The sequence below is a fragment of the Dasypus novemcinctus genome, chromosome 24, assembly GCF_030445035.2.
Source record: "Dasypus novemcinctus isolate mDasNov1 chromosome 24, mDasNov1.1.hap2, whole genome shotgun sequence".
In the NCBI taxonomy this organism is placed as follows: Eukaryota; Metazoa; Chordata; class Mammalia; order Cingulata; family Dasypodidae; genus Dasypus; species Dasypus novemcinctus.
The window spans coordinates 4,149,066-4,164,335 of record NC_080696.1 but is presented as its reverse complement, the minus strand read 5'-3'; the positions used below and the strand labels follow the sequence as shown (position 1 = coordinate 4,164,335).

The 15,270-nt window shown below is 57.3% G+C and overlaps 1 protein-coding gene and 2 long non-coding RNA genes across 3 annotated transcripts; all 3 read left to right on the top strand.

Annotated features, from left to right (window-relative positions):
- Nucleotides 1–896: 896 nt before the first annotated feature.
- On the top strand, nt 897–2,821 carry LOC101433374 (ral guanine nucleotide dissociation stimulator-like). Its single transcript, XM_058287519.1, has 5 exons — nt 897–1,094; nt 1,374–1,477; nt 1,964–2,048; nt 2,655–2,732; nt 2,801–2,821. The coding sequence occupies exons 1-5, from the start codon at nt 1,041–1,043 to the stop codon at nt 2,819–2,821; spliced, it is 342 nt and encodes a 113-aa protein (XP_058143502.1). The 5' UTR covers nt 897–1,040.
- Nucleotides 2,822–3,194: 373 nt separating this feature from the next.
- LOC131275838 (uncharacterized) lies at nt 3,195–4,126 on the top strand. Its single transcript, XR_009183300.1, has 3 exons — nt 3,195–3,269; nt 3,669–3,701; nt 4,045–4,126. It is a non-coding gene; the product is annotated as an uncharacterized lncRNA (long non-coding RNA).
- A 2,553-nt stretch (nt 4,127–6,679) lies between these two features.
- On the top strand, nt 6,680–7,751 carry LOC131275753 (uncharacterized). Its single transcript, XR_009183169.1, has 2 exons — nt 6,680–6,765; nt 7,237–7,751. It is a non-coding gene; the product is annotated as an uncharacterized lncRNA (long non-coding RNA).
- The last annotated feature ends 7,519 nt before the right edge of the window (nt 7,752–15,270 follow it).

Sequence of the window (15,270 nt, the reverse complement as noted above, 5' to 3'; positions counted from 1 at the left end):
CTGGGGAAGGCTGATTGGTAAAAGCCACGCCCTGTTCTGATTGGTTGCCGGTGAAAGGTCAGTGGGCGGTACTGGACGGGGGAGGGGTGGTGGTTAGGGATTGGCTGTCGCTGTTGCTGGGGGAAGGGGCAGGGTTTAGGGATTGGTGGCTGCTGTTGCTGGGGTGGAGGGCAGACTTGAGTTTCCCACCCACGCCTGGCTGTTGCTGCTGTCGGGGGAGGGGAAAAGGGCAGACTGGAATTTTCCACCCTGTGCCTGCGCAGGGAGAAAGAAGCAGAAGGGTGCCGCCCTACAGGCATCGCGTGGCACCATCTGGGAGGAGGGGCGGCCGCGGAAGCATGGCTGCCGAGAAGGGGAGACCCGAGGGCACTCTGCGCCCATGCCAAGCTCCCTTCAGGGGTGGCGGTGAGTCCGACCAGCCACCCATCATGGGGGCAGCGGAACTAGGCCTACCGCGGCTGCTCCCCTGCCAGGCCAGCAAACCACACTTCAGCCCGAGGGGTGACCGCAAAGCCTGAGCTCCTGGCCTTCCCTCCCGAGCTGGTGGCAGAGCAGCTGTCGCTCATGGATGCGGTGAGCAGCTGGGCTCGGCAGGGGGGAGCTGGGGAGCCCTTCCTCCCAGGACCTGCCGCCCCAGCCCTCCCCACCCTGATTCCGAATCCTGGGATCTGGGTCCAAACCCTGGTCCCCTGCCAGCCTTGGTCCCTGGGCGAGTTTCTTGAGCCCAAGCCCGCACTTGGGTCTCTGGAGAGGAGACCTAGGACCCTAGCCGTCCCTGCCACACGCACTGCTGTGACAATGACCACGGCCAGGGTCCCGAGGACCCGCGGGATCTGAGCTGGGGGTGGGCGTGGCCGGCTGACTTGCCCTCCTCCCCAGGAGCTGTTCAAGAAGGTGGTGCCCCACCACTGCCTGGGCTCCATCTGGTCCCAGCACCTCCAGAAGGGCAAGGAGCACGTGGCGCCCACTGTGCGCGCCATCATCAGCCAGGTCAACCACGTGGCCGACTGCATCATGGCCACCTGCCTCGGGACCCCAGCATGAAGGCCACAGACAAGGCCAGGGTGGTGGAGCACTGGATCGAGGTGGCCAGGGTGCGTGCCGGTCCTCCGTGTACTCCTGGACCCCCTGCGCTCTGGTGGGCTCTCGGCCTCCGGGCCCTGCCCTTCCTGGAGCACAGCCCTCCTTCCTCCTCACGTCCCCCCAGGCTCTTCCTCAGGTGGAGCTTGGGGGTCCCGCTCTGGGGCCCCGGCTCGCCCTCAGGGGCTCCATGGGGTTCTCTCATCCAGAGGGGGAGGTCAGCCGAGAGGGCTGGCACGGGAGCATGGCACGCTCAGACCACCCCTCACGGCCCATTCTTTCTCCCTCCCCAGGAGTGCCGAACCCTCCGCAACTTCTCCTCAGCCCATGCCATCCTCTCTGCTCTCGAAAGGCACGCGATTGGCCATCAGAAGAAGACATGGGGGGAAGTTTCCAGGTGGGCAGGCTTCTCTCCAGGGAATGCCGGGGGGGACCAGGGGCCCCGTGGGAGGCTGGGCATCACCCAGCAGGGAGCCTGGAGGCCGCAGGACCCGGGCAGGGGCCGGGTGGGCTGGGGCGCCAGGTCTCGCCAGGACCTGAGGTCAGCTGTTGTGCGTCACCACTGCTGCCAGCCGCGGTCAGGCACGGAGTCGAACCAGATGAGAGCACGTCCAGGGTGCGCTGGTCAGCAGCCCGCTCTGTCCAGGGGACAGCTCCCATGTCAACAGCAGCTGCTCGTCAACTAGGAGTGGGGGTCCCCATGGTGCCCACCTGAGAGCTCAGCTCCCAAGCCCACGCTGTCCTGCAGTGCTCAGAGCTGCCCAGTTTCAGCACCACCCACCCAGGCACTCCGGGTCCCAGGACCCAGCTACAGCGCAGTGGGCTGTCCCCTGGACGCTCCCACCCACTCCCACCTTTCTTCTTCCTTCTTGCCCTCCCCCAGGGCCAGCTACCGCCTCTTTCAGACACTGTCTGGGATTGTCTCCACTGAGATCAACTCCTCCAAGCGCAGCGAGCTGATCTCCCAGGTGAAGAGCAGGCGGGGGGCCAGGGCTCAGCAGGGGGGCTTGTGAGTGCTTCCCTGGGTGTTTCTTTGCAAACATCCTGTCTGGCCTCTTCTGGAGGAAGATGACGAGGGCTCTGCCTGGTTCGTGGGCAGGTGGGGTCAGCTGCCGGGCCATAGGCCGGGGTTAGTGCTCGGACGCGTTCAGGGGGACTAGGATGTGCCAGGAGGAGATGATGAACCAGCAGGAAGAGAAGTCTCCATCCATGTGGGGGTCTCAGACCTGCGCCTTGTTATGAATGGCTTGTGTCCGAGAGCTAGGAGAAGTCTTTGGGAGACGGGAAACCATGGCGGGTCCTTTCTGACTGAAACTAGAAGCTTCCACCTAGAAGACGCAGAACAACTTCGATGTCCAGTGCTGCAATGTCCAGCCGTGCAGCTGGAGGACGGGGTGCCCCTGCTGGCAGAACATGCCGAGTGGACCCCCGGCAGGGGGCACCTGTGTGCGGGCCTCCGGCGGCCTTTGGTTTTCCGTCCTGTGGGCTGGGGCAGGCAGGATCTGCTCAACTAGGCCTGCCGGGACAGCCCATCCTGCAGCTGACACTGACCCTGAGTTGGTCAATCCTGACAGGACGGGAACCCCGAGTTTGCCATCCTGGACGTGAACCCCAACAGAGCCCAGAAGCAGCAGCAGCAGCAGCAGGAGGGGGTGGGGGTGGCTCCTGCCAGAGGGCCAGGGCGGGTGGCCTCCAAGTCAGGGTGGGGCCCTCCTCCCAGCCATCCCTCCTGGGCCTCTGAGCCCGGGCAGCCTCCCTTCCATGTCTGTTCCCCTGGAAGCTTGAGGGCCGGAAGCCGAGGGAATCCTCGGGGACTAGTGGCAGCAAGTCAGAGCAAGAGCCTGGAAGAGCCGGGGCTGGGGGACTGGGTGGGGCGGGGTGTGGGCTTGGGATGGAAGAAATGCCGGTGCTGGGAGGGGACTGCAGGGGAGTTTGGGGTCCTTGGAGGCCGGGCGGGGAACTTTGGGGTGACAGCTGGGTGCCCGAGTGTGTGCCGGGGTGATGCTGGGTGGTCCTAGGAGTCTGAGCCTGCAGGGTGGTCAGGGCTGGGTATCGGGGGCCCACGAGCGCTTGCGCTCATCCCCACCCACTCCACACCACAGGGTACCATCCAGGGCACTGTCCCATGGCTGGGGACATTCCTCGCTCGGTTTTCGATGGTGGACTCTGCCATGCCAGAGTTTCTGGATGTGAGTGAGCCAGGGGACCGGGGCCGCGTGGGAAAGGGTCCCTGAGGCTTGGGAGGAGAGGCCGGTCTGAGCCCCGAGCACTGAGCAGTGGGCACACTGCATCTCCCGAGAGCCTCCCGGGCGCCCTGGAGCTGGGGGCCGTGGTCTTGTGGCAGCAGAGTGAGTGCAGGCTGGTCCCGGGGCATGTGTCCACTGTGGTCAGAGGCTGGGCCGGGCGGGCCTGGGGCTCCCCTGGTGCCCCACTCCTGCGCCCACAAGCCTGCCTGGGTCCTTGCCTGGTCTGGGCTGCCCTGTGCCCGTGGAACCCGCAGTTGTGCTGCGCGACAAGGGCTCAGGGGCGATGGGAACGGCAATGGCTGGGGGACCCCTGGTGACGGGTGTGACCTCTCTGCCTTCCAGGGGACCATGGTGAATTTGAAGAAAAGGAGGAAGGTGAGCAGCTGTGGGCAGCAGTGCGGGGGTGGTGCTGGGGGTGGGGGCTGGACAGTGAGAGCCTCCTGGCAGGGGACCCCCGGGCTGCAGGCAACTTCCTGGAAGACTGCTGGGGACTTGGAGGAGAGAAGACAGGGCCGCCCCGTCCCTCGTCCCTCGGGAGGGTGGGGGTTCACCTGGTGGAAGGCCGACTTCCTGGAGGAGGAGCTGTGTGAGCTCAGCCCTGAGGGCAGGTAGAGCGCGGAAGGCAGGGGAGGGCTGGGAACCCAGGGGCCCCGGACCCCGGCCCACTGGGCAAGCCCACCCGCGCCTCTGCAGTGCCTCCTCCTCCGTCTGACCCCAGGAAGAGCAGCTGGTGGCCGAGCTGCAGAAGCTGCAGGCGCGCTGCTGCTACGACCGCCTTGTGCCCGACGGGCGCTTTAGGGCCTGGTGTGAGGCCGTGGAGCTGCTCGGACAGAAGGAGAGGTGAGGCCAGGGGGGCACCAGGCCACGGTGGGGGGGGAGCACCCTGGTGGCTCCTGGGCCCGCGTAGGCCCTGCTGCCTGAGGAGGCCAGGACACGCGGACGCCAACTGCTGTGAGGACCTCGGGAGCCTGACGGCCTCCCCTCTCCTGTAGCCTCCTCCTGTCTGGTGAGTGGGAGCCGCCCCCCGAGGCGGCCAGTGAGAGCTTCCAGGCCCAACAGCCCCCGGAAGGCAGCGAGCCTTGCAGCTGAGAGTGAGTTCCCCTCGCGGGGCAGCCGAGGGTGGGCTCAGGGGAGTTCCAGGCTGAGCGTGGGCTGGGGGGGGCCTGCCTGCGACTGAGCGCTGGGATCCCAGCTCCACTCCCGACCAGCCCTGGGGCTGTGAGAGTCGCCCCCTCCCTGGGCCTGTTTCCTCCTCTGGGCAACGGGGTGCTGCGGCGTGAGCTCTGGGGCAGTCGGGGCCCGCTGGCTCCTCTTGATGGACCTAGGACTCAGCTGTGTGCAGATTTAGCAGGGCAGAGGTGGGCAGGCATGCCAGGGGAGGCCCCCAAGGTAAGCCGAGCCTCCATCCAGCCGCCAGGGCCCCGACACTGAGTCCAGCGGCAGCAGCACCGCCCACTCCAGCGTCCAGCTCCAGGGTGGCCCTGACCTCAGCGGCGGGGATGCCGCGGATTCTCCTCACCCACGCGTGGCTGGCTCCTCCGGCTCTGCGGTGGAAATCCACCTGGACCACGTCCCGGAGGCCCAGGACAGCCAGGAAGTGAAGGTGACTGCCCAGCCCTGCTCCCTGGGGCCCTCACCCTCCTGCCGCCCCTCCTGTGCCGGCTGGGCCCTCCCCGTGTCCACGAGAGGTGGAGCCCCGTTGCCTCGTCCAGACCTTCTAGAGCCTCCTGGAGCTTCTTGAGCACCCCGGGCTGCCCCGAGGCTCCCGGCCTCTGCTGACCTCCCGTCCCCCACAGCCGGGGCCGTCGACCTGCGCATCGTCTCGGATCGGCTCCACCATCACGGCAGCGTCGGGAAGATCGTCCTCTTCCTCCTCCATCCAAGCCAGGGCCACCCGCACCAGCCGAAAGCGCCATGACTCACGGCCGCGCGACAAACGGCACGTGGGCGACCGCTGCTTCGTCCGTGTTGCCCTGGCTGAGGACAGCAGCCGCAAGGCCCAGAGCATCCTGGTGAGCCGGGCGAGCAGCCGCCCCCTGGGCCACGGTGGCTCAGGCCGTAGGCACCTGAGCGGTGCCGTGGTCCCTGCCTGCCGCCCTGGAGCAGACTTACCAGTGGCTGGGGAAGGACAGACGGCCACGACCAGGGACAGGAAGAGCGTGTGTGCGACGGCGGTCAGGGCTCAGGCCGGTGGACACAGGCAGGCCCGAGGAGGCGTGTGCTTGGTGGGCTGAGGAGCAGCCCCAAGGCCAGGGCTGAAGGAGCAGGGGTCGGGGGAAGGGCTGGGGTCAGAGAGGCGTTGGGAGCCAGGTCCCATCAGGCCCTGGAGCTGCCGGATGGAGCGTGAGTTTCTCAGGAGCCCCTGAAGGGTCAGAGCAGAGCAGGGACAGCAGGAGAGCTTTGGCCCCAGAGTGGACGGTGAGGTGGTGGGTGGAGACACCAGCCAGTGAGGGGCTGCTGCAGTGACCCAGAGGGGAGGACGGGGTCTGCCCCAGGGCAGTGGCCGTGAAGGTGTGAGCAGGGCCCAGATCCTGGATGGACGTGCAGATGGAGCCACCCCTGCCCCACGGCCCAGAGGCTGCAGCGCTGCCGCGGTGCCCAGCTGAAAGGGCTGCACTTCTCTTGTGGCCAGGAGCTGCCGTGCTTGTTCTAAGCTGTCACTGAGTGGCCCTTAGCCTGAGCCCTGCCTGCACCCGGGCCCTCGTGCTCAAGGCAGCTGCGCTCTAGACCTTGCTGAGCACAGCTGCCTCCTGGAGCCCAGGGCCTCCTGCGGGACCGTAGGGTGTCTTCCAGCCTCCTCTTGGACAAACATCTGAGCTTGGACTGGACGTGTGTGTTCTGCCTGGGGTTCAGTGCTCCGCGGAGGCCTCCTGGAGGGGCAGGGGCAGGGCAGGGGCCCTCCCCGAGGGCGAGCCCTCTCCTGTGATGGGGAGGGAGGAGGGACAGAGAGAGGCCCCGAGGTCACTTCACAGTCCACACCCTCTGCTGTGAGGCCACTCTTTGTTCCAGGGCTCTGGGAACCCCTAGCAGTTGTGCGGGCTGAGGAGCCAGGGGCCGGGGCTCAGCCTGCAGGGCAGGGGATTTGGACCCTCCCTTGGAAACACCCTCCAGACAGAGGTGCAGGTTCTTGTAGGAGATGGGGTGAGGAATGACTGGAAAAGAGCCCTCAGGGCGTGGAGTGTCCCCGGGGGAGCAAGAGAAGACAGGGAGGCCCCTGTAGACCCAGCCCCGAGCAGAGGGGCCTCCTCAGGGTCTCTGGCAGCTGCGCCGTGGGGAGCCGGCTCCAGGACCCATGTCCTGAGGCCTGTCGTTGACCTACCGCAGGTGACCGACCAAGACAGGGCTCCAGCCGTGATCCGCAAGGCCCTGGAAGAGCAGGAGCTGGCTGGGGAGCAGCCCGCGGACTACCAGCTGGTGCAGATCCTCTCAGGAGATGGCAGTGAGTCAGGGGCGAGTGGAGAGGGCGGGGGCAGCACGGCCGGGGACGAAGGTACGAGACCCCGATCAGGAGGCCCGGTGCGGGGCTGCCCTTGGCGGGCTCGGCAGTCTGGCTCGGGGAGCGCTGGGCTCAGGGGCGTGCGCTGGGCTGGAGAAGGCCAGTTTCAGCGCCGCCTGCAGAGCAGGGAAGGCGGCAGGGGTGCTTGGGGGAGGAGACGACCTCGTGGCAGCTCCACTCTGAGGCTGGCAGGTGGGAGTCAGAGTCACTTTTGGATCAAGGGTCCCCCGCTTTCAGCTGTGCCTCTGCAGTCTTCCCTGGTCATTCAGGGTGTCGTTCAGGCTGCTCCTCTGTGGTCCAGGAGTTGGACTGGGGAAGTTGGGTGGCCGGCCGAGGCCAGCTCTCATCGGGTCACAGAGGGTGGGGTTCGTCCGTGCCCCGGAGCACAGCTGACCCCCTCTGCCCACCCCCCAGTGCTGCAGATCCCTGACGACGCCAACGTGTATTACGCCATGGCGCCCTCGCCCGATTATCGGTTTCTTCTCTTAAGAAGGACCACGCCCCTGGATGCCAAGGTCAAGGGGAGAGCTCTCTCAGCCCTTCACAGGAGCTGGCAGAAGGGACCCAGGTTCCGAAAGGGGAAACCGTAACTGGCCCCAGCGGCCCCCCAGTCTCAGGGCCCCCTTCCCCTCCAGGTCCGCCTGGCCGAGTCGTTCTGCTGACCCCAGCCACCGTGGGCCAGGCCGGGCAGGCGCTTCCCTCCCCAGCAGCCAGTCTGGGCGACCCCCAGACTCCACTCACAGCCCTGGGCCTGTCCTGCCGCTCCAAACATGGCTAGTGGGAAGGAGATTGCATGTGACTGTCAAAGAACTTGATTGAGAATCAACTGCAACAAAGACTATCTGTCTAAAGGGGAGGGGCAATACCTACCTTTGTCCTTAGGAGATGTTCCATGTGAAGGTTTTATTATTAAATTCTTGTTTCCACTATAGCCTGGGAGTTGAGTTTGGTTCTTGCATTTCCTGTGTTCATCGAAATGAGATACAGGCTCTCGCAGTGCTCAATCGAAGGAGAAATCCTGCAGAGCCATCTGTTGATTTTAGAAGGGAGAAGCGACAAGAGCCAGCTGCCCCTGCCCGGGTTCCTGAAACCAACACGGGCATCCACAGCAGAGAGCGTTTCGGTGCGTCTCGGTGTTCCACCCGGCGGGAGCCGAGAGCACCCAGGACTGTCGGGCTTAGACCATTCACAAAGACCATTTCCTGAGCCCGGGCAGGCAGCGGCTGCCTTTCCACCACTTTGGAGGAAGAAGGAACCTTTCCCGCTTCTTGCCTGAGGCTTTGCTTGCACAGCAAATAGGAACTTGTCGTTTTCAAGGGCAAACAATAGGGTGACAGCAGCAGTAGGTAGGGCAATCTGAAAATGTGAATGTAAAGGGCCAGAGGAGCAAACGAGGAGGCCCTCTTGGCCCCAGTGCAAGGGCAGGCAGACCCGGCCTCCTCGGTGCCCCTCAGGCCTCATGGTCCACGCTTGACCTTGGAGTTCCTGCTTTGAGATCCTCATCCCTGGCACCAGAATTCCTTTTCCTGAGGTGGGGACGGGGATCTGAGCTGCAGCTCCTGGGCTCCAGCTGGGCCTCCTCGGTGTCCTCACCACCACGCCCTGTGAACGAGTGCTTCCCACTGCTGTGCCATTCCCTGTGCACGTCCTTCCCCCAGAAAGGGGGAAGCCCTGGCTCAGCACAGAGCCCAGGAGCCTGCACCCGCCTCCCGCCTGCCCCAGGTGAGGGCCGAGAGGCCCCTTCCGTCTGGGTGATCGGGGAAGGCCAACACTCTCATCATCCACGTTCATGAGGAAATATTGGTCTCGAATGCACTTTCTCTGTCAATAAGAGTCGAGCTCCAGCGGTCCCCGTGAGCTGCTGGTGCTGGATGCTCACCTCTAAATTGTCAGAGGGTTGCTGTGATACCAGTCATTGTCCCCCAACTCTCGTTCCGCCCTGGTAGTGGGGCTGGTCCCCTGGGCTCCCTCACGTCCTCTCCTACCCCAGCTGGGGACAGGCTGGATATCCAGTTCAGGGGTCCCGTCTGCAAACACAGGGGCTGGGAGGCTGAAGAGGAAGAGGAGGGGGCCGCTTGGCCTTGTTGTCGGCCACACTCCCCTGCCTGCCTCCAGGTGCCCTGCTCCTGGCTGTCCTCTGTGGGTGGCACCTGGGCACATTGAACGTGGGGAGGTGGCCAGATATCAGGTAGCCCCCCCCGCCCTCTTCACTCCCAGCTTCTCCAGGCTCTCCAAGCCCACCAAGCCCATCAACAGCATGGCCCTCCACCCAGCAGTGTTCCAGGTGCCCCCAAGGTCCACGGGACCAGGGAAGCATGGGGAGGGCTGGTGGCACACGGCGTTGGCCGGTGCCTGCGAGCAGAGCCATGGATGCATCACCCACGTGTGCCCTGCTGTGACCAGCGGGCATCACTGCCCTACACGCAGAGTGTCCCTGGTCGCTAGTCATCCAGGGCCTGCGGGCGCACTCGGTCCCCGATCCTGTGGCAGGAGCAGAGCCCTGGAGCCGGCCGCTCACACCTGTGGGTCCCTGGGTGGAGCTTGGTCTTGCCAGAGACTCTCCCCACCCACTCCTACCCGAGCACAGAACAGAAGAGGACCCGGGCAGCAAGGAGGGAACAGTCAGCAGCATGGCGCTGCCCTGCCAAGGGGAGCAACGGCGGCCGGGGAGGCTGCCAGGCAGCGGCTGGTAAAACAAACCCTGACCCCGGGGCGGCTGGGGGAGGACGTCCCTGCCTGGAGCCCAGCAGCAGGCCAGCAGTCGGGAGCCGCCTGGAGAGCCGCGGGCAGGAGAGGAGCGGCCAAGCCCGAGGCTGAGGGCAGTTTCCCAGATGAGGGCCCTGTCCTGTCCTCTCCTGGGGTGGGCGGTAAGCGTGCCAGCCATGCGCCCTTGTCCCATCCATGGGAGACGAGCTGGCCCGTGGTCCCTGAGTGCATGCTCACACACTTTATGTCCAGCTCTTCGATATAAAACTGGGAAACTGAAACCGAGAGAGGGAGCGATTGGCCCGGGGCACAGCGCCGGGCAGAGTCCCGAGTGTAAGGAGGGGTTGCACCCTCAAGCCAGGGCTCCACACACCCCACCCCCCCACCCCTGCACACACAGGGTTTCCCACCCAGTCAGAAACCTCCAGGGCTTGTCTCAGGGCCAGGAGCCAAGGGCAGCCTTGGACCACTTCCCCGGTGGAGCGCAGTTTGGGAGGATTCCTGGGCCAGGGCTTCTAGAAGCAGGAGCTTCTGTTCCTCCCCTTCCTGCTCCAGGTCCCAAGGGACCTTCAGGCACTTCTCTACTGGAAAAGAGAAGGATGAACTCCCGGGCTGCAGTCTCCTTGGGATCACTGCTTTGGGCCAATCGGTGCTCTCTCCCACTCAGCAGGAGGTGAGTGCATCAGGCTGCTCACAACCATGCCAGCATTTCCAGTGAGGAGCACAGAATGAATGAGTGGACAGTCAAAGGACGGTGACACAAGATCCCTTGACCCCAAGGCAACAGGACAATCTCCCCTGGCTCCAAGTCCCCCACCGAGACCTCAAGACTCTTTTGGCAGAATGGACTGATGAAAGACAATTCCAGCTGAGCACTGGTCTTTGCCAAAGCAAGCCCAAAGAGACGTTATTCAAACAAAGGTCAGTCTTTGACCATCAATGGTCATGGACCAGGCCACTCAGGGTGTCCCTGCCCCATGGGTAAGGCAATGCAAACCAAGAGCAGCCCCTTTCCTAGCTTCAGCATCTGCCACTTGAGCTCTTCCTGTCTCAGCCAGAGAGCGATGGTGACAACTGGCTCTGCCTGCTGGACAGCGGCCTGGTTCGTGGATGCACTGAACCAGGACATCCTTCCTTCAAGGAATGTCCCCTCCACCCAGGGCTTGGAGGACAGCATCAAGCATCACGTCACAGTCAGGGCCAGACCCAGTTACTCCCAGCGTTGAGATCCCAGCTGTCGGAGAAGGCCCTGCCAGGGCTTTTCTGGCTCCTGCGCTGACAGCAGGGGGCAGGGCTTGTGCTGAGCTCCTCATTCGACCTGGGCACAAGCTTCTGCTGCTGGCGGCAGCCCCAGCCTTCAGCCCACGGAGTCAAGCTTCTCCACCTCCATCTCCATCTGATTCCTGTCCAACGGCTTCAGCGCCTCTCCCTCCTCTTCATCATCCCCCTCCTCATCCAGAGGCTGAAGGCTTTAGAGACCAAGGATCTTGGACATAGGGCCAGAAGCCGAAAACCAGGAAAAGCCAGAGATGGAGAGAGAAAGACAGGCAGATAGAGAGAGAGAGAGGGAGAGAGGGAGAGAGAGAAAGAAAAAAAGTTAAGTGTAGAATTACTGTATGACCCAACAATCCCTCTGGTATATACCCAAAATAATCAAAAGCAGGGACTCCAACAGATATTTGCATTCTGATGTTCACAGTGGCATTATTCACAATTGTCAAAAGAAGGTGGCAGCCCAAGTGTCCATCAACTGATGATGGATAAACAAAAGGTGGTATGTGACAATGGAATATTATTCAGCTGTAAACAGGAATGAAGTCCTGATGGATGTGACAACATGGGTGTTGTGAAGACGTTATTCTGAGTGAAATATGACAGATGCAAAAAGACATATATTGTATGATTTCACTGATATGAAGTAACTAGAATAAGAAAAATCAGACTTAGAATCTAAGATATAGGTTAGTAAGGGCTGGGTTGAAGAGTTAATGCCTAATTTTTATAGTGTTTCTTCTTAGTTTGATTGTAAATGGATGGTGGTGATGATAGCACAATATTTTCAGTGTAATTAATACCAACGAATCGTTTATGTGAGTGTGGTTAAAAGGGCAAATTTTGGGCCGTATATATCTTACCAGGATAAAAATTACAAGATAAAGCATAGTGAACCCCATTGTAAACAATGGACTATATTAATAGCAGAATTACATAAATGACCTTTCATGACTTTTTTTTAACAAATATCACATACTAATACAAGGTGTTAATAGAGTAGAATATGGGAACAAAATTAAAACTAATGTAAACTTTGGACTATAGTTAATAGCACAATTTTAATATTCTTTCCTCAACTTTAACAACGATGTAACGATGTAACTTTAACGTAGTGTCAACGATGGGAGATTTGGGAATGCTGTATTTTTAACATGATTTTTCTGTAAGCATACGATTTTTTTTAAAAGAAGTAAATACTGTTCGAGTCATCTTCCTCAGAGCTCTTGATGGTAGCTAAAGGGTCTCAGTCACTTGCCAAGCACTGAAAGAAGGAAACGCACCTTAAGAACGAGAGGGAAGTTCCTCTTGCTGGCCCCTCCCTCCCCTTCACTGGTTCAGGGAGAAGAGCACCTGCCCTCCCAGGTGGGTCCCTGGGACTTTGGAGACGGAGCAGAACAGCCCCTTTGTGCCTCCTGGAGCACACACATGCCTATGCCAGTCCCTCAGTTGGCAGCCTGAAGGACTGGACCGGGACAGTTGTCTTTGGCTCACCATCCAGAATGTGTCCTGAGCACAGAAGCAGCTTCCACACAGCTGAACCAGTGCAAGAAACAATCAAATCAAAGTGGTCAAGGCAAAATATTTCAGGACTTAAGATATACAATGGAGAATCCAAGAGAAAGGGAAAGTCTAGTTTTCAGTGAGGTGAGGGTACATTCAGGTCCCTGAAAAGGGGATAATTCCTAAGTCTAGAAGCACATGTCCAGGAAAAAAAGCAAACTCAGAAAACCCTGGAAAGGACCCTGTGTTTTCATCTCAAGCTGATCTTCCTGGTAAGAGGTCTATGCTCTGAAGAAGTGAGTGAACTAACACAGAGTCAATTTGCAAACACTGTGATAGATATTCTTTACATGATGTCTTTGCTTTCTTAGCTCCTGGCATGCAAGGAAATCTCTGTCATATCATTAACTGGATATGATCTTAAGGAACAGACAGTCCACAAACCAAATTCCAGGGCAGCATATTAATATATTAAAATGTAGAGTGTGACAAAAGATAAGAAACAGAAGATATCAAAATAAATAGGTAATGATGGACCATCCAAAGGAAGAGAAAAACTTCACAAACAACCATGAGGGAAATCAGACTTTGAACATATCAGGGAGAGACTTTAAGGAAATGTCTTCAGATATGCTCAAAGAGATAAAGCAAAACATAGAGAAAAAAACTAAGGATATCAAGGAAATGATATATGAACAGAGCAAGAATATCAACAAAGAGACAGAAATTATCCTAAGGAACCAAACAAAGCTGAAAACTACAATAACTTAAATTTAGAATTCTCTAGAGGGGCTCAATACCTAACAGATATTTACATTACACCCACAACAGCAGGATATATATTCCTTTGAAGGGCTCACATGTCCTTCTCCAGGATAGACCATATGTTGGGCCTCAAGACAGGTCTCAGTAATTTTTAAAAGACTGAAATTATACAAAAAACGTTCTCTGATAATAACAGAATGAAGCTGGAAATCAACAATGGATGGAAAAAGGGAAAATTCATAAATTTATGGAGATTAAACAACACACATTTAAATAATCAGTGGGTCAAGAAGAAATTGCAAGAGAATTCAGTAAAAATCTTGAGAGAATAAAATGGAAGCATAACATATCAAAATCTATGCAACACTACAAAGGCAGTGTTGAGAAAGAAATTTATAGTCCTCAATACTTACATTAAAAAAGAAAGACTTAAAATTGAAGATCTAACCATACACTTGGAGCATAGAAAAAGAACAACAAATTAATCCCAAACCAAGCTGAAGGAAATAAATAGTAAAGATCAGAGCAGAAAAAAATGAAATCAAGAACAAAAAAACAGAAAGGGAGCAGATGTGACTCAAGTGGTTGAGCACCTGCTTCCCACATGGGAGGTCCTGATTTCGGTCCCCGGTGCCTCCTAAAATCAAACAAACAGACAAAAACAAACAATAAGCAAACAAAAGAAAAAAACAACTCTGAGGAACCAATGTAGCTCAGTGGTTAAGTGCCAGCTTCCCACATACGAGGTCCTGGGTTTAATCTCTGGTCCTGGTACATCCAAAAAAAATAGACAGAATCAACAAAACCAAAAGTCGGTTCTTTGAGAAGCTCAACGAAATCGACAAACCCTTAGCTAGACTGACAAAGGAAAAAAAGAGAGAAGATGCAAATAAATAAAATCAGAAAAGATAGGGGGCATTACTACTGACCCCACAGAAATAAGAGAGCTCATGAAAGGAACAACTGTATGTTAAAAAACTAGACAATGTAGACAAGATGGGCAAATTCTTAGAAACACACAAACAACATACATTGACCTAGAAGAAACAGAAGACCTCAACAGACCAATGACAAGTAAAGAGATTGACGCAGTCATCCACACCCTCCTGGAGATGAAAAGCCCAGCACCAGGAGGTCTCACAGGGGAATTCCATTGGTCATTCAAAGATGATCCAACACCAATCTTGCTCAAGCTCCCAAAAACTGAAAAGGAAAGAATGCACCAAGCTCATTCTATGAAGCCAATATCACCCTAATACCAAGACCATATAAAGGTACTATGAAAAAAATGGGAGAAAAAAAGAAAAATTTAAAGTATCTGATGAAATTGTTCATAAAATAAAGGCAGAAAGAGAAGAAAGAAATTAGCTACATTCAAAACAGTGACCATAATTAACCTATACAAAACTTTCTGTTTAACATTTGTTGAGCATCTCCTATGCACCAAACACAATTTAAAAAACTGGAAGTAGAGCAATGAAAAAATCCAAGTCCTGCCATTACTGAGCTTATAGCCAGTGAAAGGACAAAGTAGTAAAATGTCAGGTGGAGATTAATGCCGTGGAGAAAAAGCAGAGTGAAGGGGATAGAGAGGAGAAGGTTTCAATTTCCTATTAGATGCATGTGGTAGGCCTTGTTGCAAAGAGGACATCTGAATAGAAACCTAAATCAGGTAAGAGCAAACCATGCTTATGTCTAGAAGAAGAGATGGATGAAACAGCACAAGTGAAACCAGGAAGTAGAAGAGGGTCTGCTTTGTTCAGGAATAACAAGTTAGCATGACTAGCACTGGGGGATGTATGCGGAAAATAGCAGGAGATGAAGAAAGGTATTGAAGGCTGTGGAGTTGCTGGGGTAGGGGGTAGAATAAGACTGCATAGGAGTAAAGTTCTTAGCTTTTTTTGTGCCATGGCCCCCTTTGTCTGATGAAGACTATGGCACCTTATCAATGTTTTTAAGTGTATTAAATATGTAGGATTACAAAAGAAACCACATTTCAATGGTATTATTAAAACACAATACTCAAGACTTGATTTGTGACAAGTACAACATAAAAGACACAGGTCCTATGGTCATGGCAGATAGCTCCAGAGTTTGGTGCCTTGCCAGTGGGCCCTACTTTGTAATTAGTGCTCCTGAGTGTGACGGCATTAGACTCAGATGTTACTTCTTTACCCATGCCTTTTCTGTCCCTCTTATTGA